Source organism: Amphiprion ocellaris, chromosome 16, assembly GCF_022539595.1.
Source record: "Amphiprion ocellaris isolate individual 3 ecotype Okinawa chromosome 16, ASM2253959v1, whole genome shotgun sequence".
NCBI classification, from domain to species: domain Eukaryota; kingdom Metazoa; phylum Chordata; class Actinopteri; family Pomacentridae; genus Amphiprion; species Amphiprion ocellaris.
Window position 1 is genome coordinate 28,958,801 of NC_072781.1, and position 24,271 is coordinate 28,983,071.

Sequence of the window (24,271 nt, forward strand, 5' to 3'; positions counted from 1 at the left end):
GGGAGCAACTTCAGGATTTCATCCAGGCACATTTTGTCAAGTGGAAGGGACCGGGAACCAAACTGCCAACCTTGCAATTAGTGAACAACCTGCTCTACTGCTTCTGAGAGTGTGGTGTTGTTTGTTTTTCATTGATTTTTTTAGGGTGTAGAGAACAGAATTACTGCCAACTTGACAGGACTAAAGTGTTAACTAGAAAAGCACTCAGAGAGCGCAGTACTTCGCCAAGGATGCTCAGTGGTATCATTTCCGACGGCTGAAATCTTTAAAAAAAATTGTGGATCCAGACTATAAACCGCATCACTGCAAAAATCGCATCACAATAGCAAACCTACACTCACAACTCATGACAGAACAACCACACAACCAATCACAGACTGTATAGAAAGGTTAGCCATTGATTTGTGGTCTGCCATTTCTAAGACTTGTGTTTTAAGTTGCTGACGTGGTTTTTCAAAACTAGATGTAATAAGCAAGCAGCTGATCTGACAAAAAATTCTACACATGCAAATACAGGAGCCAGTCAATCACAAAGTAGCCCTGTTGTCTATTTTCATATAAATGGAACTATAATTGACTAAAAAGACATCATGCTGTATTGAGGGAGACCTTAAACTAACAATTGAGACCATTAACTCATTAGGAAAGTGTTTACCAAGGTAGCAAATCAGGTGAGAGGTAGGCAAATTTTCTTAGAAACTTCTGTACAATTAGACCAACCAGAGGACTCGCCCCCTGCTGGCTGTTAGAAAGAATGCTGGTTTAAGTTACCCATGTGTTGGATGACTTTCAGACCCAGAGGCAACAGGTGGTACAAGATGTGTACAACAATCCACTGTGGGCTTAAAGCGTTCATGCAAAACCAAAATAAAATGCACAAGTTACCACTAGGTAAAACATAGACGAATTAAGAACACAAAAAGTTGTGCAAACAAAAGTTACCGCAAACCTAAGAACAGTGAACCCATTAAACAAAAACAATGCGAAAATTAAACTCAGATCTCCATCCTCAAAAGAAGCAAAACAAAAATCAAAAATAGAACACACGAAGGAAAACCATGAAGCAACACAAACATTATAGCAACATTTAACATTATAAATGCTTCCGTGGTGCCAAATAAACATTCATAAATAGACGTAACACCACATTTAACAATAATAAATCGATCCACTTTTCATAATTCTTAATCTCTCTTTATTGCATTAGAACATACATTTCTCATATATATCTATATATATATATTTTATAAATGTGAATTTGTACACTACAATCTTTTATTGTAACATGTTAGAAAATACTCGTAACGCTCCAAAAACATAGCACTAAAAACAGTTACCAAACAATGATTAGTACATTTCCTCGTTTTTGTTTTGTGTTTTTGTTTTGGCCACCGAGAACAGAAAAAACAAACAAAAAGCAAGATGGTGGAGGTGATGGAAACCGTCGATCGGGAGGAGAGGACCGCGGGCTGGTGCAGGTTCTAGTGGTGGCCATTTTGTAACCAAACGGAGAGGGAAGAGGGGAGGGGGCGGGGCCTATCGCGGCAGGTAGAGGAGGTGTGAAAGCATGGACGAGCAAAGCCACGTGAGACGGTCCTTTAACCCTTTAAATTACAGACAGAGGTTCATCTGATGTCCGGTTAATCCTAAAAACACGCAATCATGAGCACATCTCTACTTTTCAGACCTGGCAGCTGTTTTTAGTGTTTAAAGGTTTTTGTTTATTGCTTCAATTAAGAGCATTAATCACACAATTTAGCTGCATCAAACCAGCCTTTTTTTTAGCATTACTATTTGCTTTCTTTATTGGAAAAGGGCTACAAGACCTGCTGCAACTGCATTTCCACTGAATGCAAGATATAAATTAACAGGGACTGGAAGGTAACGAGATCAGCCAGACCATTTAGAGCTGGTTTGGTTCGCATTAGGATTAGATCTTTTGAGATTACTGGGAAACCTAATGGAGCTGAACCATCATCAATTTCATTCATTTGTTCACTGTGACAAATTTAATACATTTTATTTCACATAAAAGCACCTCATGTTTAAAAAACAATTGTCAAAATTAGCTTCAAATCTTAGCTATGATTAGATTTTGATACTGATATTGTCAAATTTGACAGAATAAATTGACTCATCTCTGTCAAGATTTTAAGTTTGATCGCATTTAATTGGCTGTGACTAGACATACTTTAGTATTTAAGTTTAATACATAATTTAGAATATTTAAAATATATTTATTTTAAACTCAGGAGGGTTCATCAAAAAGTTCTGAGACTGTTTGTGGTGCAACGTGCAAGCAGTTACTGTAGTGAGTTGGGCTTTCCCACTATCAACATCTGGATCTGTGTTACAGATGCTTTTGTGACCACAAGTAGGTGTTAATTTGCAATTTTCCAATGGTGCTCAACACTAAATCCAAGAAGAAAACATTACATTTGGTGTAAAAAGGCCACTGGATGATCCAACCTTCATATAGGAGGATGACTAGACGTGGGTCTGCAGCTACCATCAGAAGAAGAAACCGCAGTTTAACAGTGGAAAGCTGCAGTTTCCAAAGACGTACAGGGTGCGTCAGGTAAGAAGCAAGCTGTGAACGTGCTTGTTGGTGGCGTCAGCATTCACGTAGTTGTGAACTATGAAATAATCCCCATATATTGTAACGTCACACGGAAACAACACCAACCATGATGCAATAGCATATGAGTGCTCTGAGATTATACACATATTTTTTGGCCACAACAGCAAGACTTCTATATTTATCTCGTAAAATTCAAATTGAAAAGTCACAATTTTGTCAGTTTTGGAGATACAGCTTTACATGTTTGCATAATTGGACTTCCAGGTAGCGTTGCAAGCGTTGCAGGAGCACTGGGAGCAGAGTATGGCTGCACAAGGGGGATACTTTGATGGGGATGGCAGTCAAGCTTAAATCAGTTTTCTCTAACTGATCAACCCTTGAAGATTCTGATGTTGACATAGATTGCTTTTGCCTGGATGCTGCTCCAGATGTTTTCCACCAAATGATTTAATTATTCCTAAAACCTTAACTAGCCAAGACATTCCTTAAAGTAAACTGCAAAAGAAGAGCTGATGCAGCTGAACCCAGATGTGGTGAAGCAGTTAGACTGGAGGAAGAGTTACTGAAAGCAGGTTGGATAAGAGCAGTTCCTTTTTTTGTTTTTTTTTAAACGCATTGCAGGTAAATTTAGCAGGGTGAGGCAGGGTGGAACCAGCAGGGACCAGAGAAGGACAAAGCAGGGACAGTAGATCTACCAGAGAAATATGGGGGTAAGTCGGGGTACAGTACATCTAACACACAAACACACACACTGCGAGGCTAAAGGTTCAAAAACTAGCGATACAGACACAACAACTGCAGGGATGTCGGTGGATTCAAAGGATGGATGTGGATGAAAGGACGAGGAGAAAGAGGAGGCGGCGAGGTGAGGCATCAAGGAAACATTTAGGATTCAGTCCAGTGTTCGTCTAAAATGCTGCAAAACCTCACAGAATGATTGTCCTCTTGAACACACCTCACCTCCCCTCCACTCCTAACGTTCTTCTGTTTTTATTTTAACCCTCCTCCCACATGTTTGTTTTCAGGGATTTGCTCTTTCACTTCACATGCGCACACATACACACAAAACCCTGTGACCATAAAGGACATTAATATATATATATATGTATTTACACAATCACTCTCTCCAACACACTACACGCACAGACACAACAGGTAGACACGTTTCGACCCGACAGTACTGGTTTTGTTTAGCAGGAAGCGGAGGATTGGATAATGCACGTGTTGATTATAGCAGAGCTGAGAGCTGGTTGGCCAAATGCACAGACGCAGCAAGTCTGTTACTGATATGACAATCAGTGCTACAGCGGCACAATATAACCGTACGAGTACAAAAAAAAATTCAATATCAGCTGTTGAGGTTTTTAAAAATGAGCCTCTTTTCTCCCCACATCAGTCCGAGAGGTGTATTCAGACGACCTTAGTGTCTTTTTTTTGGCAAATTTTGTCATTTATCAAACAAAAACATGAAAAATTTGCTGCTTGTCTGTATTGTATATGGTTGAAAATTGTTAGTTTTCTGTCATTTTATGAATCAAAACAACTAATTAGTCCACTGCAACAAAGAAATAATGGAAAAAATTATTTGCACCAATTTTTTCGAAATGCAAAGAGAAAAGCAAACACAATCTTATTTTTTGTCACTTGTTTTGCACTTTAAAAGAGAAATTTGAAGCTAAAAACATGTAAGACACCTCATGTTTCCTTCTCTCCCCCTCGTCCTCCCTCTCCACCTCCCTCGGTGAGCAGTATGTGATGTTATGACGTTAGGTTCCTAAGGCAGTATCACAGTACAGTCCATAGAGAAACAACAGCAGTACAGAATTACACTGGTCTGCCCAGAACCTTACATCCAGCTCAGGTGGGACACTGATGGTGTCTGGACTTCAGTATTATTTTTTTTTCAGCCTCTGCATGTTTGGTTTTACACTATCCAAACGTTTTCTCTGTAAAAAGATTAATTAATATTAAAACTAAGACACCACAAGGTGAAAAAAAGGTCCTGGAGGTAAATTAAAAATGTTAAAATCTCATTTTTCCCGTGGTGCCCTGGTAGCGCAGCGGGCTTAAGGCACATGCCAAGTTCCTGCGACGTTGTTGGTTTGAAATCGGCTCATGACCACCGTCGCGTGTTAACATCTCATCGCCTCTTTCTCATCACGCTCTACTGTGGAAAACACACCAGTAAACTCAATGCCAGGGCAGCAAACTTACAGTGTTATTCAAGATTTTTAGGAACAGCACTTTGTGGCAAATGAAGATTTTAGATTGACCTTTTACCAGTATATCAATTAGAAACCTTCAGGAAAGTATCACGACTTTTTGAAGGTAGCAAGTTAGGTTGGTTTGGTAGATTCATGCAATTCAATTTTAATTATTTAACGTCAGATCACAGCACGTCATTTCATGGCTCTGTTGTGGTGTAGAATCTGACAGCTTCGACTGCAACATAAACTTCAACTTTACCAAAACAAGAACAGATAAAAGTTACTGGACCTAACTTTAGTTGTACAAGCATGACGGAATCCAACAATAGAAGTTTGTTAAGTTAGCCAAAGATAGTTATTCCATCTCAAATTATCACATTTTTAGAACAATTTATGCTCGACAATCTCTGATTTGCCAACATTTTTTACAGGATAAAATATGCGTCTCAAAACCACCTTATTGTTCCAGAACTGGAAAACAGCTCATAGTAATGTTAACGCAGTATTGCAGGGAAAAACCCAACAGTTGCCCCATTAGGGGGCAAGATTTCCTGAAATCTTTCCACGGTTAGAACAATAATAAGGTTTTCAGAAGTTTGGTAAATCCCAGCTGGATTTCTTCTGGTTCTAAAAGCACTCTGAGAAAATTCAGCAAAGTTCTAGTAATGTTTCCAGCTGGAATGTTGTTCTTAGAGGTAGGAAGGACCAAATGTTTGAGCACTGAGAACATCCTAGGATGTTCCTATAATGTTATACCCCATTAAGAAGATGAGGTATAATGTTCTGCCTTTCTAAATATATCACATCACAGAACATTCTATAAAAATCTAAATCAATCAGATTCTCAGTCATCCAGGTCCTGGCAGTCTTTGGAGCTTTGGTAAAAAAAAACAATTGGTCTTTTTAGTTTTAGGTTCTTGGTGACGTTTCATGTTCATCCAAGAAGCTTTTTCGTAACAACTGAAGAGGCCTCTAGTTGCTTTTTACTGAATCACCTGAAGCCTAGCTAACACTGTGAGAATATTATTTGTATGTTGTTTCAAGAACATTCTCAATTTGTTGTCATCTAACATAATCTGTAGTCCTGATAACCACCTTTCAAACATCCTCTTTAAGTTTTGATGCTATGGGAACATTATTTGAAATGCTAAATATCTTTAAAACGTAATATTAGATTGGATTAAAACTTAAAAACATTATTAAATGTATAAGTTATGCTAGCTGGAACATGCTAGCATCATATATTGGTTCTGCATTTTCAAACGTGAGGATTTTCTATCACTGCAAATTCAACATCTTTGGGTTTTGGGCTTTTATTTGTTAAAAATATGCAGTTTAAAGAGGTTAACTTGGCCTTGATAAATTGTAATATAATGCATTTTTAAAAACTAATACAGGTACTAATAAAAAACTAAAAAAGAAATGAATTGCATGAGTTTACCAAGCTAATACTTCGGATGTGTAATTTAAGATTTAATTTAAAGATTAAACTAATGGCATCATGTTGAAATTGGACCTCCTGGCATCACTTCTGTTTCTGTTGCCACAGTAGAGCGTGAAGTGAACCAAAAGACATTAAAAATAAAACTAACAGAGCTGCTACTAGATGTGGGGGAACCGTCGCAACTTCTCGAGGCCTCCAGTGAATTCAGTGGCACAACTCTCTGATATATGGTTCTGGGCCAGAGCTGGGCCGATACCGCCCGGCAGGATGTGGGCTGGTTCTGGCACTGAGGGGAACCGACTTCTGTTTGGTCTTCTGTTGGTAAAATCGGCAGCTCAGGCGGCTCCGGTTGTCTGTTTTTCTTTATGTTTGGATGAAGGAGGTTCAACTATGCGCTAAGACTATTGGACTAACATTGACAATATCTGGAGCCACTGACGCCTCCAGTAGAACCAGAACCAGCCCAGACGTCTCTGGTTTGAGTGATATTGTAGTGCGTGTGGTCTATAGTACAGTAGCATCAACACAATGGTCCAAGAGACAGATCAGATAGAAGATATCATACAGATGGTCCAATACAGTTATAGTACAACATCTATACATCAACTATACATTGTGCGTTTTTTTTTTTGTTTGTTTTGTTTTTCCTTTGTTCTATTTTCGGGGGGTTTTGGGGGGGTTAGACCTGGTCACCATTACATCACTGCTGTAAGACAGGGAGGGGGTCCAGATAGTGGTGAGCAGAGCCATAGATTGACAGGGTTTGATCAACAGAGTACCACCAGAGTGGCCTGCAACCCTACAACAGGTGAAATAAAATGGAGTGGCAGTAATAGAGCGAAAATGTAGTTTAAATTTAGGAACTTGGAGGTAGAGTTTTGGAGCAGGAACTGATATGGTTTAGATTTTGGATAACTTTTTTGCCAAATAAAGCACATTGTAGTGTTTTCTTTCCAAATCCTACTTTAGATCTTGGATTTTGTGACGTACATGTGATCTGCAGCTACCAGCAGGAAGGCTAATGTTTTTTTTCTTTATGTTGATTTAGAATTCATTTGGGCAAATAAGGCTGCAAGTAGAGTGAAATCAGTGCACTGTGGAACAAGTAATCTACAGATAACATGTAGACTTTCCTTGGCTAACTGCTACTAATTCATGTTTACTTTATCAAATATGACATCAGTTTTTCCCAAACGTGAAATTAACAACTCCTAAGTGAATTTCTCTACAGTGCGGCTGACTGAACCCTCATATTTTTCATTAACATGTTACATTTTAGGCATTGTGCTTATGGAATTAGCATCAGAGCAATCTTGAGAGTGAAACTTACTGAAACCCTGCAGAGCCGGTGAATTCAACTCACTGTCCTGTTAAAATACGCAGTCGACGACCAGCCTGACCAAACTTCCTGTCTATCCATGGCTCTGGTTCCAGAAGAGGGTTCGGGTAAAAGGTTGTGGGAGTTACAGGTTGAGGGTTTGATTCAGGGTTCAGGACACTGAGGACTTAAAGGGGTTACAATACTAAGGTGTTTCAGGAGTCTGGATGATGTTGGAGCTCTGCAATGACAGTCAAGGTTTACAGTGATGAGAGATTTACCGAGATACAGGACTTGAGAGATTTATGGGTGAAGGTTAGTATGAGTCTTAGGGGTGGGTAATGTTACGATATGACTGTGGCCTCCGTAACTATAGCAGGGTCTTCTATGTCAGCTTTACTTTGGACCATCCTCAGCTCCAGCTGGGGGGGACTGGGCCTCCGACCAGGACCTGCCAACTCTGAGGAGACGGGGGGGCAGGAAGGGGTGAACAAAATGAAACAAACATTAATTTAGAAGCTAGATTACGCAATATTTTTAACTGTCTGAACTTCTCTCATAATGTCATCACTGTGGCTCATTTTTCACTGCAATATATATAAATATAAACCTCTATGGAAACAGAACAACCAAGAAGAAGGAGAGAGAACTCAGAAATTACAGAAATCATAAATAAAAAGCAATTAAAGTTAAATTTCTTTGATTATGTTTTACAAAATCAACATTTTTCCAAGTGCGACTCTATATTAAACTATCTCCATGTTTCCAGCATCAACAAACATCTTTACTCTGCACATAATCTGTAGAAAGATGTTTCACCATGCTGAATGTATCTTCCAACAACTTGCTCCTCTTGCATTTATTTTGTTGATTAAATATGTTTGGTTTTCCTCTCAGTCTTGCAGTCTCCTCTCAGCATTGCTCTCTGAATCTGTCGTTAGGGAGCTTAGATATTTAGTTTTTTACAGAATCTAACAATTGCAAATGTTTTTTTAAACAAGTTTTTAAATTAAACACACAGAATAAAGTGATTTTAATAAAATATCACAGATCTAAGCTTATATTTGACTACATTTCCTGACAAAACTGTACGTTAAACATGACGGACCATTAGAAAATAAAACTAAAAATCCAGTGATCCTTTCAGTTTTTACAGTTTCTGGCTAAAATCAAAGATGTCATTTAGCGATTTTTAAACAAAGAAAACATGCCTGTCAAACCTGCCAGAAGGTTATTAAGGTCAAAACAGTTCTTTAGAACCAGCTGAACCAATACAAACAATAACTAATGAAGTGGCAGTAGCAGTAAACAATTTACAAGCTGCAGAAAATTTGTGCCACCTGCAGGAAATGAGTGTTACAGCTAAAAGTCAAATTTTTTCCAGTATAAAATGTTGAATTTTTGTTGGGATTTTGTTCACTCAAGTGTCTGTTCTCCCAGTTACGGACAAAAACCTGAACATTGTTTTATGTATATAGGATCCAACAGCAAACTTTAGTTGTATTTTTCTTACCATGAGCATAAGATATGGTCCTCTGGATAACATGGTGCATCACTGAAAAAGTCTTCTCACAGGCCGTCTGAAAGATATAGAAGAATCAAAATAAGTTTTGCTCTACAACTTAACATATATGTCTGCTCTTTCTTTTAGTTGCAGTGTTTTTCTTGTGTTTACCTTTAGGTCATTGGGATAGTGATGTGTCCACGCTAGCAGCATAGCAGCAAACAAATCTCCAGTTCCTACGAAGACGGCGTCCACTTTGGGAACTTCTATTCGAACTCTCTGTGTCGTCCTGCTGCCGTCTGGACGAACTGAACAGAAACACAACATGTTAAATTCTTTACTGCATGCAAATGGAATTACTGTTAAACTCTACACTCCTGCAGCAGCGTCTAAGGTGTCAAACCCACAATTATCTGCATTTTTCATCACCCACCGTGACGCTGGCTGCCCAGTGACACGAGGAAACGATCTCCCAGTCTGGAGGGCAGATCAGAGGAGGTAATGACCACTGTGTCTGGGCCCATAGCGTGGAGAAGATCCATTACCTGCCAACCAGACAGTCACAGGGAGATAACAGGTGTGTGAAGGGAGAAAAATTTTTTAAAAAAGTAAGACCAAAGGAAGGATAAGATGATGTATTTATTACCTCTACAGCATCTTTCTCTGTGCTGATGTTTTTCCCTGTCAACAGCCTGAAACACAAGCAAATAAAGAATATTCATTCACTCAAACAGAAACAATTGAATGGGAATTTGTGTCTTTTTCTTATACTGGTTCCATGTTATATTTGTGTGTCCATTATTGAACTCAGTCCAGTGTAATATTTTTTTGGGCTGTATTTGTTTTGTAATGTTTTTGATCAGTTAAAGTGGCTTTATCTCATTTGAAACTTCAAAAATGTGTATCGAGACGGTTAAATATATTTTTCCATAATAAATGTATGATTTTTACATTTCTTGTATTATAGACTCTTTGAACTATTTTAAGGCTTGTGCAGTTATGGATTCACAAGCATAATATTCGCCATCTTACGCTGTAGTTCATTCCGTTCTAATATTCCAGTGTGAACAACTTCACACCGGAGGTGCAAAAAAGAGCATAAAGCCACAAGATACACAGAAAAAAACTTTAAATCTAATTCTGCAGGTGAAAAGAAACACCACTAGGTGGAGCAACATAACAATGAAGCTACATTTAAGACAGTAACCTGTTTAATTGTGGCTTAGTTTGCTGTTAATAGAGGGAAATAACATGCAAAAACCCTTCCATCTGCTTATTTCTCTATGCAGAACATTAAACTATCCTCTAATACTAAACAACAGTTGCTGGTATTTAAATAATTTCCACCAGAAACACTTCAATCAACCGCTTTCACTCTGCTAGATCCATCAACACATGCACAGTAAGTGGTATGGCTTTAAAAATATAATCTCCAGAACTTTATTTTGAATTTAAACCCAAAGAACAATCCCAACAGGGAGCATATGCATCAGTTAATCTGATATTTTTTCCATTCGCTGCAACCGTGCAGCCACAAAAAACAAGGCATCCCGGTTTTGACTGTTGCAGGAGATAAAAGATAATCTCACAAAGTGTGCAATAAAAAACTAAGGTTAAAGCAAGTGAGATAAGAGAGGATGAGAGGGGAGCTGAGGCGTATTTTTGGGACCACAAAATGGAGGCATTAGATAACAACATGAGTGGCATTACATAAAGAACATTTGAGCTAATATTCTGCTTCTCACACAGAAGCTTGCAGAGGTGTCGGTAATTTAAAAGCAGAAAATTTGAATCAAACCATCTGAAAATATGTAAATAAAACACTCACTCAGCTTCAAACTGGTTGGGAGTAATGATGTCAGCAACAGGAACCACCTTGTTCTTATAAACCGGGTAAAGATTCTGAGGAACATACTGCAGAAGTGGAAGAAACACACAGATTAGTGTTATTTAATACAATAAAAACACACAAATACAGCCTGTAAAGGACCAACATTAATGTGTAGGCCCGGTTACAGCAAAGCTCTTCTCTGATCTTTGTTTTCACGGTAAATTGCAAACACTGACTGACAGAAAATGATCTTAATCCCTCAAACTGCACAGTGTAATATATATATATATATATATATATATATATATATATATATATATATATATATATATATATATATATATATATATATATATATGTATATATATATATATATATATATATATATATATATATATATATATATATATATATATATATATATATATATATATGTGTGTATATATATATATATATATATATATATATATATACACCCAGAGTGAGTCACTGTGTATATGTAGCAGTGTCAGATCACAATAATCCATCTGTTGTAACAAATGAGGCCTGTAACACACCCCCAGAGCACCAAACCACATATGTGCATACAGAGGAGCACACACTGAACCCTCCTACGCACATGAAACGCTCAAAAATCCTCATTAAAAACCTATAAAATAACAGTTTTCTCACCATAGATCCATGATCGCCGAGGACAGGATCACAAACTGAAAACACAACCAACATTAGAGTCATAACAGAGGACTCTGAGACATGTAGAATGAAGGAAAACACCTGTTTAATATTCATTTTAGCAGCTTTCATTCTCATAGAACAGAAGACTAGAAGCCTGTGCTGCAGCACTTGGAGGCTGGGTTGTTCGTTACACCTCAGATTACAAAAGTGACCAACATAATGATTTTCTATTATTAGACCTCCATTGTAGTGGAGATAAAAATGTAAAACTGGTCCTTTGGGTGGAGCTACGCTACAGGTCATGATTCCTCACATAACCAGCCACGATATGGACAATGATAGTCACATTATCCTCTTATAAAGTTAATAAGGTGAATGTGACAGCGTTTATAATTGAGCAGCTATAGAGCAGCATTTATCCCTAAAAACACAGAGCTGCTTCTTTTTGCTCCTGTCATAATTTTTGCATCATAAAGTCCAGAATGACCGTGGCTAAAAAATAGAACCTAGAAATTATGTTATAATGCAATTATTCAGAAAAACGAAAAAAGTAAAGTTGAATTTTGTTAAATATTTATATTACAAAAATTGAAAAAGAGCTAAAAGTGCCCACAGATGTAGCCAACACTGGAGAAAATGGTGACTCTACACACTATAGATATTTTACTATTCACATTTTAATTAGTTTCTATACTATACTTAAACACTGCTTGTAGTGCAGCCGAATACTTCCTGAATTTTTGCTACATTACTGTTGGTCATAGCTAGATCACTCATTGCTTCACAGATGTGCAAAATAGTGCAGAATTTGTAGTATTTTTCAGAATCTGGAAATATTTTTTTACCAGTTTGGCTAATTGGAGTTTCATTTAGTCAAGCTTGACATATTTTTGTTTATCAAATGGGCAGAAATAACAAAAAACACATAGATTTGTGTCCAGGAAATGTATGTAAAATGGCTTATTTTAGTTTTCCAGCAAAGTTGGTGAAAAACTTACACAACTTGTAATGATGAAAACTGCTAGCTGGATGCTCATATATAGAAAGTTTAGGTAGGTAAGTAGGTACAGGTATTCAGACCATTCACTTAGTACTTGGTTAAAGCAACTTTGGCAGCAGCGACGGCAAGGCAGATATTATTACCTTCCGTTTGCAAAAAAATAATGCTAATTTCTTGGCAAATTTATACATGACACGGAAAATAAACCCTCCTGTTAGTTTTTCAACTACTGTATCAACTTCTGTTGAAAAACTAACAGGCTGGCACTATGACTGTGACTAGCTTGTGAATGCCATCAGGGCCGGACTCTGATCACACAAGTCTGAGACAGATTGGAGCATGTACAGGGTAGTTACACAGCATTTCCTGCTTCATGGCTCAACGTCGAAATTCTGGGGGCCGCCATGTCCACGTCCTCAGACTTTCGCGGAATGTTTTGATAATGTCTCATTATTCATGCCTGGTGTACATCCTGGCCAAATTTGAGCTCTGTCGGGGTTACTCTGAGTTTATAGCTTTTGAAAATGTGCAAAAATTGGTCCAAAATCGTCCAAAATCTGACACATAATTCAAAATGGCTGATTCCCTGATGTTTTTTAGGTATGGCTGTCAATTACATTTTCAGACCCTAATAAACCAATACCTGCAAACTTCACAAAAATATGCTTCAAATCAGGAATCACGTGACCAAAAATCAAGTAAATTAGACTAAGGACTGGGTACCAGAAGACTCTGCTTCTGTTCTCTGCACATGACAGTAACAGAAAGTTAAACGATATGAAGGGTATAACAATATTTAACAGCTGCAGCAGTGTCTGCAACACGTCCCTTTCTGTCCACAACAAGTGCTATGTAAACACATTATGCATGTCACCCTCTGGCAGCTGTTTATTTAGAGCAGTAGGTTCCACTATGTCCACTGACAGTGACTACAGGTAAAGCTGCAACAGCCTGATCTGAGTCAAACTGATCTGAGCTACATGAGATGAAAAGTCCTTCTGGCTAATAAGACAGACATCCCCACAGCTGGATCCTTTAAGTTCCACTACTCCATAAAGTTAATTAAATATTAGTTAAGTATTTACTGGGTTATTATGTTTTTAAACAGCTACAGTCATATTAAAATGTATGTTTCACACAATTTGGAGGAAATATCTAATTGCGATTTCTGACAGATACTGCAGTTTGATTTGTGAAATAATATTGTAAGTCAAATTTCAGTTAAATAGTCAGTGTGTAATAGATTAAAAACATGTCATGGAGCATCTAAACTGAGGCTTTCACACAGGGAGGACATCATAAATTTATACAAACACAACAGTTTAAACTAAGACATATAACATTAAGTATGTATGTCCTAAACTGCCACCTTTTGACTTAAAATTGATAAATTCTTCCCTCCTAGATGTGACATCCAGCTCTGAAAGTTTAGAGCCTCATAAACCCGCTGAACCCCAAAACCAAACATGGGATTTGGAAGGGATGTTGTCTTAAAAAAGGAAATAAAAACCACAAAAATTACAATTTAGCAGCCAGAAACTGTAAAAACAGAGGAAAAAAACAAATGGTCAAATCCTTAACTTTCTGACTGTACTTGAAATCAAATCTAAGGTCAACACTGTGTTATGTACTCAAATCACTTTATTTTGCATGTCTCATTTAAGATTTGCCAAAAATAAACAGTTTGCTCTAACCAGATTCTGAAAAAGACAAAAAATTCTGCACTCATTGACACAACTGTGAAGCCATAAGTGATGTAGCTGCGGCCGACAGTCACATGACAAAAAGTCTGTGATTTTTGGTGTTCACAGAACAGAAATGAGACAAGTAGAAAAACAAACAAAAAATGTAAGCAATAAAATATCTATAGTATGCAGAATCACCTTTTTTTGTCTCAAAAATCTGGATATGAATGTACAAAAGCACCAAAAGTCAGGATATTACTGCACAAAAGTATCTCGAATCTGGATATTAACATACAGAAGTATCAAAAACCTGGATATTTATGCACCAAATTGCCAAAAACCTGAATACTAATTTTGGCAAATTTTGTACATGTTGATTACAGTTTTTTCGATTTTTATTAAATAAATAATGAAAGACCTTAAAAAGACAGGAACTAAAAAAGTGTTTCAAACAGAGAAGTGCTGCAGCAATTTAAAGTATGACAAGAATAATGCACTTTTGGTCATTAAAGTTTTGCTGTTTCTTACCATAAACCAGGTTGGGGTTGGCTCTCTTTAGCTCCTGAACAATGTCCACCACCATCTCCAAGAAGGACGTGTCTCTGGTATACCCTGAATGCATTGCAAACACACAAGACATTATAATAAGCTTTATTTTTAAAGATTCATCTGTCTTTTAAATGTGTGCTTTTCACTCTTTTTGTAATTTGTCCACTGTGGTCACTGAGATGCACTCAGTTTTATTAAAAGAGTTCAAAAACTGCAGCAGCTCATGAATATGTATTGCCTGCTGATTAGGAAATGTTGGCGCATTTCAGTGCAGTTTTACTCCGTGCCAAGTTTTGCAAAACAACAACTTTGTTCACATTAAAAAAAAATCAAGATCTAAGTTTATCTTTGGCAGAAGAAAATCCAGCTGCTGAGTAACAAAGGGAATACTAGAAAAGCACTCAGAGAGCGCAATACTCCACCAAGGCTGTTCATTACCCCATATGACATTGTCAGAAATGCATAATTTTTTTTTAGAAATGCAGAATTTGTTTATTAGCTATTGACGATCAGAAAACACAGCAACATAGAATGTGGCCATTTAATATAGATGTACCCACAAACAAAATGACTTTGCGCTGAGCACAGGTGTGTGTTATACATGTGTATGTTATGTACAGATGCCGATTTGCGATACCTAAATATATAGCAGATGGCGGGAATTGATGAGACTCGGAAACACCCCTACAATTTAATCAATTGTTCCTTGTATCATTTCCGATGGATAAGTCCAGATAAGTCCGCAGCGGTCGATTTGTAGAAGGATCACACTTGTAGTCATAGTTACAGTGACGCCGTGCCGCTATCTCACAATGATACAAAAATCTTTAACAAATCCATGGATCCAGACTACAAGCCGCATCACTGCCAAAATCTAATCACTTGGTCCTTGTATCATTTCTGACCTTCCCTGAAAATTTCATCCAAATCCATTGGTCCGTTTTTAAGTAATGTTGCTGACAGACAGATAAACCAACACTGATTGCCACATAACTGCCCCGGGTTCCTTGGCGGAGTAATAAGGAGACCGGAGCAAACATTACAAACACAAATTTAACTTGTAAAATTTAACCTCAGGATTGTCTAAAAATCATATCATAATAGCAATTTGTTCACATTAGACTGAGTTAAAATGCAGTTGGACTGTGGTGCAGCGCTCCAAGTACAGATGTTGTCATTGAGAGCAGCGTGAGACGAACAAAGCAGGAAACCCACCTGTTAAAACATAGTCGTAGTGGTGCACGTTGTTCAGTTTGATTCCCTCATAAAGAACGTGGAGCTCATCTGCTGTCAACACCTGACCCTTCCAATGGGAATAACCTGCAGAGAGGACAGAGTTGGTGGATTAGTGTGTTGAAATCCTTTATAGTGTGTGCATTCGTTTCCTATAAATGCTGAAAAAATCTGTGTTTATATGAATATATTCTTTTGTTAGGTCAAATTCTCATTTTTTAAACAATCTAAGATACCTTCTTAACAAAAAAAGCCTTTTATCAATAGCCTTATAGGATTAATGCTGTTTTCTCGCAGCAGGAGGAACAAATTATCTGTGAACACCTCTGTGTTGTCACAACTTTAAACTGGTCAAACCTAGTGCAGACTGCTATGTTTAACTTATTTAACCCTCTGAAGTCCAAGCAGTTTCTGAGCATTTTCCTTCACCGTAATCTCATTTTTCACTGCAATCTAAAGTCAAGCACCTCCATAGATGAAGAAGGACAGAAAACCCAGAAATGTCTGTGCTACATGGAATAGTTAGAATAATAAAAAAGGAACTTTTTTTTTTGGAATATTCATTTTACAAAAATGGAGAAAAAATGTGCAAGATTCCTCCAAGTCCCACAGGTGCTACCCATCCTCTAAAAAAGATAACTCTGTATGCTACAAATATTTTACTACTTGCATTTTTAATTTATTTCAATGTCCAGTTCAGCCTAAAAGTCTTTCAATTTTTGTCATGTCACTGTTGGGTCACAGCTGAATTACTAATACCCTCATGGTCGGACAGATGTGTACAGTTTTTGATAGAATCTGTTCAGTGCACACACTTTGTTTTTGGTGAATTTTTAACGAGACATGTAGAAGGGATTTTGATGAAATATCACACTTTTAAGCTTTAATCTTGTTTCCCGATGAAATCACACATTATAGATGAGTAGTTCAAGGACTGCTGGAATAGAATTTTGAAAACCTGACAATTCTTTCTGTTTCAACAATATCTGGTGTAATTTTGTTAATTTTTAAATTTTTTTTTTTTTTACAATTAGTAAACTCTGATCACGATGTGAGATGGTGGAGGAACATCACTATCTGACATGACAAGCACTGACCATGTGTTTGTAAAATATGACGCACTGTAAACCATCCAGCCGTATTCTACTGTCCATGTGGCTTTTGCCTTCAAATCAGCAGCATAAATGTGAATGAAATAATCACAGAAAAAGGAAACGTGTCACACTACAGCTCAGAACAAACACACACAGACACACAGCAGAACGAGAAACACACCTACACTGTGTATGTAGTTCATGTGTGAAGTACTGTATGTACCGATATGTACATGTATGTGACGTGAGTGCCGTGTAAGCGTCGCTGCACGTCTGTCTGTGTGTGACATGTTTGCTGCAGGCCGGTGATGTCGCAGCTCCAGGTGAGTCACAGTCAGGTCACGTGGTGGGGGGTTCTGGTTGCTAAGCAACAAGCCAGGAGAAAGCCAAAGGGGCTAAGAAAGAGAGATGAGCAGCCGGAGAGGGAGGATGAAGGCCGGCCTACAGATAAGAGCTGCTTCTGTCGTCATCACACGCTGCTGTCGCAATTCTAACGCCTGCTGCTGTTTACTGCTGCGTCGTGTCTCTTTCTGATTCATTTTCCTTCCAGTCTCTCTGTTCACCTTCTCTCTTTCGCTCATGTCTTTTTCAATATGTCATCACAAATTACACACTCTCCTTGAAGAAATGCTGATTGCAATACACAAGATTTGATTAAATGACCACCAAGAGTCTCAGACGTTTCTGTGTTAAGGTCATCCACCACAGATGGAGGATTTTCTGTTTTGTACCACAGAAGAAAACCGTTTCTGTATCACTGTCGGCTCTGCAGTTTGGTTGATAATAACAGTGTTTCCTGGTTTAGTTCTCAAGTCTACCGGGTAACTCATGTTTTAAATACATGAATTTAGGAAGATGGCAGGATTCCACCATGAGAACAATGTTCATTTCAGTGGTACTGTTGGAGCTAATACTGGTTTTCTATCCACTGCCATCTGGCAAGGTAAGACACTGACCAATACAAACTTGCAAGCACATGATGCTGGTAGTTTGTAAATAGATATATAGATAAGGTTTGAAAATCTTTTCTCTTTCCCACATAAACCTCAAAATTAAGCCACTTCTGCCTCATTCAGTCAATTTGTATTTAAATTAATGGATGGATTTAATGTGGATCTAAATGAATGCAACCTACAGTGAATAAACGCTATTATTTTTATTATCTAAGACCTTAACAATCTCAACTCCAAAAACTTTAAGGTTTGAAAAGTGGGTCTTATTTTTTTAAATCGCCAAAATTACACCATTTATCGGCCAGACTGTAAAAGCAAAATAATAATCTGATTCCCATAGTCCTTGAACTAGTTCCATTATGACAATTAATAAAATCTGAGTCTTAAATCGAGATATTTCATCAACTTTAGAAGTTTGCAGACTTTTCAAAGGAAATCAGTAGACATCTATTTTATAAGACAGATGCTTAAGAGAGGTTCCTGTCTACTGCGTAACTTGCAAAACAAGCATGATCACTAATCATGTATAAATTTGCCAAAATTATAGAATTTGCACTACCAATATTCTGTAGAAAAACTAAAAATTCTGGGGTCTTTATCACAACTGTAAAGTCAATATTGACTAGCTGCAACCAGCAGCCACATAGTAAAAATTCAAAGACTTGGCTGAACTGCAGGCTGTGTTCAGAGCAGAGCAGAGAGGACACGAGTACGGAAATAAATTGAAAATCTAAATCGTAAATGTCAGTCAATGAGCCTCTTACAAAACAGCAGCGTATTTAATTTACGAAGATCTGAAAAATACCAACCAGCCTGAAGAACCAGCCAATCTCTACACTCAATCCTTCCTAAAAATATATGAAAAAAGAATACATTTAAATCATATGTTCACCTAAAAATCACAAAATAAAGCCATATAACTGCTGGTAGTTTGTTCTTGCAGGTTGTGCAGATTTTTCTTTATTTCAGCACTGACATTTCTGCTGCACAAGAGGTGGGCATTGATTTATGGTGCTTGAAGCAGCAAAACGCCATCTGAAACATATTTTTGATTTCTCAATAAACCCCACAGACCTGAATTTTAACCAGTTTTCTATAGTAAATAAAAAACTCTGTTCACTGCATGTTTGTGTGGATTATCCTGAGTAACCAGGTTAGTGGAGATAAAGAGAGATCAGTATTTTTTCAGTTGATCAGTGATGTTTGCAGGGAAACTAGAGGCTAAAACAGCACAGCTTGTTGTACACAACATCTACAATTATGTTTATCCTCATTCTGCACTGTCACAATAGCTTACTGTCACTGTTTTTAAGCTCAACATCGTCTGTCTTGATAACAATCAACAACCAAATCTAATAGCTAACCTGGCCGATTTCAAATCTGCTCACAAGCAAATAAATCATTAATCAGACGTCAGTTTGCTAAATTGACCTTTTCAGGGCTGCAACTGACTCGGCTGTAATTATATGGAACGGGTTGTGATAACTTGTACTCTCAGATTAGACTAAATGAAAAACTAGACAACATGACACGAGGGCTCCAAAGTCATCCACTTTCCAGGACAACACCAGAAGAAAAAGGACTAAAACAAAGAAATCTCTGTCTATTATTCCTCGAAAAAGAACATTACGGATAAAACACTAAATTTTTAAGAAAAAGGGCTGCCTAAAAAGTCACATACTTTTAAAACCTACCTTCTACAAATGAAACCGAGCAAATGCAATCAGCATTTAACTTCCATAAAATACCTAAACAAAAAGAGGAGTGAATTTCATTTTTGTCAAGTCTTTCTCTGCAGTTTTTAGCAGCAAGAAACTGGCTGCTGTGTCTGTTACTAAAAGGCCACTAAACATAAACTGGGACCAGATCTCCAAGTGGTTCATCAAATCAGCAGAAAGCTTACAAGCCACAAAACAAAGCACCAGCTGGACAAATATATTTGTTTTCACAGCATTCGGCCGTTTCATTCTTCTAACAAGAGCTGAGGTCACCGATCAGTGCAAGACGACACAAAGACAGTGTGCAGATTATTCATTCATGGGAATTAGATCAAAATATTAGGAGTGAAAGTGACACTGAGGGATGATGCAGACGATCCCTCTAGGGTTCAATAAAGAGATGTATCACAGGTACAAGTTTCTTCAAAATCTAATCATCACTGCTGCAATTACGTCTCTTGAAGAGTTATACATTTGTATCTTTAGATTATATTACAATAAATGCAATCTACAGTGAATTATCATTTGTATCATTCAAGGAATTAACTATTTGAACCCCAAAAATTTGCAAAATGACACCATTTATCAGCCAGACACTGTAAAATCAGAAAAATAGCGTGTGATGTGCAGTTACATGAACCAAGTCTAAGTTTATATTTGAGATATTTCATCAAAATCACTTTATTCTGCATGTCTCATTCAAAACAAGACAAGTACACTAACCAGATTTTGTTTAAAAAAATAAAAAATAAAAATTCTGCATTTCTTGGTGCAACGAGGAAGGAAGGCCTGACTCAGCCATGACTGACAGCACATTTCTGAGTTCTCTCTCCTGGACATGTTTGTTCTGTTTCCATAAAGGAATATTTTTTAAAAGACCACAGTGAGGAAAATCAGGAGCAGAAAACACCCAGAAACTGCTTGGCGTCCAGAACGTTAAACAGAATTCAGGAGCTTTAGGGTTGTTAAAAACATCTAACTTCTCAATGTTTGCCAGTAACAGCTTGTTCCAACTCATCATATTTAGGAGAAATAAAAACCCAACAACACAAGCTATTCATAGCCAAGGCATTTTAGATCCTGTGCATCGTTTTACACAAATATCCTCAATTTTCAGCCTGAGTTTGATGGCATCTTTGGAAACTCTGGGATGTACACTAGAAGTTAAAACTTTATTTCATGTTTATAATCACCAACCCAACAACAGGCCTCTGCTTGTTGTGAAAAATCAGCAATTCAACATCAGAACTGTATAAATCATACAAACTACAGATATGTCTACAAGAAGTCATAAGTACAAGTTGACTACCAATAATCCAAATTAAACACAAGCATAAACTCCTTCAGCTGCAGCAAACAGAGGGTGCTGAAGGAAATGAATCCACAGTGACAGAAAATAGAAGATGCTCATCTGTTCTACTCATTTTTTTTACATGTTTTGCTTTTAAAAAAATTAAATTTTCTTGGATTTAAATCTAGTGAGTTATCCAGAACCAACTGATTTAATGTGTGCTGTTAACTGTGGCCAAAATAAAAAAAAAAAAAACATTAAGAGATACATCAATGAATTGGTAGTACAGTGTGAAATAACTTGCAAGAAAAGGACTAAAGAAAATGGAAGAAGACTGACTTAAGCTTCAAAAATGCTGAATCCTGCACTTATAAAGCAACTTTCAACAGACTTCTAGTCCTTCAGACTCCACAGTCCAAGTCTGTAAAGCAGGTTTTCTGTTATGAATTTGTCATCTATGAGCTCAAGGGCAAACAACACAGATAACATCACACAGCTCCTTTTTTTTTTTTTTTTTAATCTACATTAGAAAGCTCTTCTGCATCCACAAGAGACATACATCAGATTTACTGGCTGACAAACCATGAATAGTAAACCAAAAATGTCACTTTAATGAGTATTTATGACCTCAGAGTGAAATGGCGTCACTCCTTCATGAAAGCAGCAGCAGGATGTGAGATGACAAAGAGGAAGGCAGTGAAAAATGTGAATGAAGTCGATCCCCTGCAGCTGTATCAGTGTTGGGCAGCTGCTCTGGTGTCTGAAGCCGCTGACTTCCCAGAAAACCCGACTCATCTGTCGACTCGCCTGAACTGAATCTCTTTCTGTGAGCGCTCGCCAACACATCATCACGACACCGGTGACTCACAAACTCCCACACACACCGACTGAAACAAACACTGAGGCTTCGGCATGGATCTCACCTGTGTGGTTGGAGAACTGGACCGAGTTGATCGAATCCACCTCAAACCCTAAAACCTGCAGACAGAACAGACAGACAGGGAACAGATTAGAGATCAGGAGTAAAACTGTTATTTTAAGACGCTAATTACAAAACCACAAAACCATTAAGCCCACCAGTAGGTTTGAAAGCATTATCTTAAAATAACATCCTCAAAATTACAGAAATTACTACAGCCATAAACTGTAAAACCATTAAGAATCGTTGGATTTTCAATCTTCTGATGGTCCTTGAACTAATCATGTGTGATGGGGACAATGAACCAAATCTAAGCGTATAATTACTTAAATTCTTAAAAAATACTTTATTCAACAAGACTCATTTAAAAATTTGCCAAAAAAAGCAATAAACAAACAATATATAGAAGAACACACATGTGAGGTAGCAAAACTTCAACAATTTTCAGGATTTTAAAATTTATACTGGAAAAAATTTAAACTGTTGCACCAATTTCACATCCACATGAGTTTATAAATAGTTTACATCTGTGCATCTTTACTCCTGCAGCTGTCACTTCATTGATTATAAATTGCATTGGTTCGGCTGGCCCTGTAGGACTGCTTTACACTGCTATACCTCAAATATCTTTTTTAACTGACTCACCCTTGAGGGAAATATCTGTCTGTTTAGCTGCTAAATGCGTCACTATGATCACCAGCTACCTGCTAACTTTGTGTGCCGTTTGGAGCTACAGTCGGTTTTAGAGCTTTAAAGCTGAAAAGAGTGAAAAAATAATGTATTGAGAGATGTCAGAGTAAAGCAAAACAGTAAAGTTGCAGGTCAGAAAACCAAAACAATGACCTGAAAACACAATAACACTCTGTGGAGTTGAAAATCTGGAATTAAACCTGCAAGAGGGAAATAAATTGAGGTAATTTAAGGCCGGAAGACATAAACAACATCCTCTGAGTTTAACTTCAATCTGCAGAGATCTGGAACGGTCATGAAAACCATCTCTCGATGTCCTCCCTCATTGTCTTTGGACAGATTTTTCATAAAAAATTCCCAGAGAGACACAAACACGTGGTAAATCCACGTGTGCAGTCAATCGTTATCTGGATGACTTTATTTAATTGAGCTAAAGTGAGCAGACTGAGTGAGTTCTTTGTTCTTTTCAATTGGCTGTGACTTTACAGGAATCTACTTTCAGAGGGGAGAAGAAAAGAGTGTAGATACTAACTCTGACCTTGGACAAATTTATCAATGCTGCTGGAAGTCTGGCTGTGTTTTCTAAAAATAAGAATTACTCTGTGTGTACATGAGGCATTCAGGAAACTTAAGATACATTCAGTATTGTGGAAAACACCGTGTTGTAGCATTGCACTCCTGGAGGATGTACAGAAGAGTGAATGATGCTGTTTCTTCTTTTTCACAATTTTTATGGTATTTTACTGATATTCACAGAAGAAATCCTACTTTTGTCTTCTTTTACAGGGAGGTTAGAATTCAGAGTTTTACTGAGAAACACTTCCAACAAGTAAGATGACAAGAGGAGAGGAAGTGATGTGTTTTTAGTTTTGTTTTTAACATTTTATCAAGATTAGTATATTCACCTCACAGCACGTTTGAAAGGCATGCCATCTGTTTAAAAAAAAAAAGTCCAAAATGGCACCATTTATCAGAGCCACAAACTAAAAATAGAAAATAATCATTTTCAAAGTGCCGTTTCTAATCATCTAATCACAGAATGCTCATCTACGACACACATTTTTGTTGAGCAACTTAGCAAGATAAGCTAAGATTTATATATTTCATCAAAATTACTTCATATTGCACTGCTTCACTTGAAACCATCCCTAAAAATAAACCACTTTTTATTAAAAAAAAGACAAAAATTCTGCACTTATCCACACAACAGGAAAGACATTAGTGGCTCAGCTGCAATGAACGTTCATATTACAAAAGTTTCAGGCTGAACTGCAGACAGTGTTGACACAGAGCAGACAGGAAACAAGTATAGAAGCACATTAGAAATTCAAAAAGTAAAATATCTACAGTAGAAAGTGTCACCATTTTTCTTCCATTATTAGTAAGTCCTGTTGGTACTTGGGAAAATTTACATTCCAAGCATTTTTTAATTATTCATAATTTTTCTTTTTTATTATTTGTGTCATTATCACTGTGTCATGCTGCACAGAAGACATTTCTGAGTTTTCTGTCCTTCTTCATGGTTGTTCTGTTTCCATAGAGGTGCAGGATTTTATACAGCAGAGAAAAATTAACTACA

At 37.3% G+C, this 24,271-nt stretch overlaps 1 protein-coding gene across 1 annotated transcript in view; it reads right to left on the bottom strand.

The window, feature by feature from the left end:
* Positions 1-1,172: 1,172 nt before the first annotated feature.
* pdxkb (pyridoxal (pyridoxine, vitamin B6) kinase b) overlaps positions 1,173-24,271 on the bottom strand; it is a 32,304-nt gene continuing 9,205 nt past the window's right edge. The window contains exons 2-11 of the mRNA XM_023286774.3: positions 22,007-22,061; positions 16,010-16,114; positions 14,774-14,857; positions 11,558-11,592; positions 10,883-10,968; positions 9,701-9,746; positions 9,488-9,599; positions 9,226-9,362; positions 9,064-9,130; positions 1,173-8,010 (exon numbers count right to left, since the gene is read on the bottom strand). Coding sequence (XP_023142542.1) covers positions 7,895-8,010; positions 9,064-9,130; positions 9,226-9,362; positions 9,488-9,599; positions 9,701-9,746; positions 10,883-10,968; positions 11,558-11,592; positions 14,774-14,857; positions 16,010-16,114; positions 22,007-22,061 — 843 coding nt within the window. The 3' untranslated portion in view covers positions 1,173-7,894. The remainder of the gene's footprint in view (positions 8,011-9,063; positions 9,131-9,225; positions 9,363-9,487; positions 9,600-9,700; positions 9,747-10,882; positions 10,969-11,557; positions 11,593-14,773; positions 14,858-16,009; positions 16,115-22,006; positions 22,062-24,271) is intronic.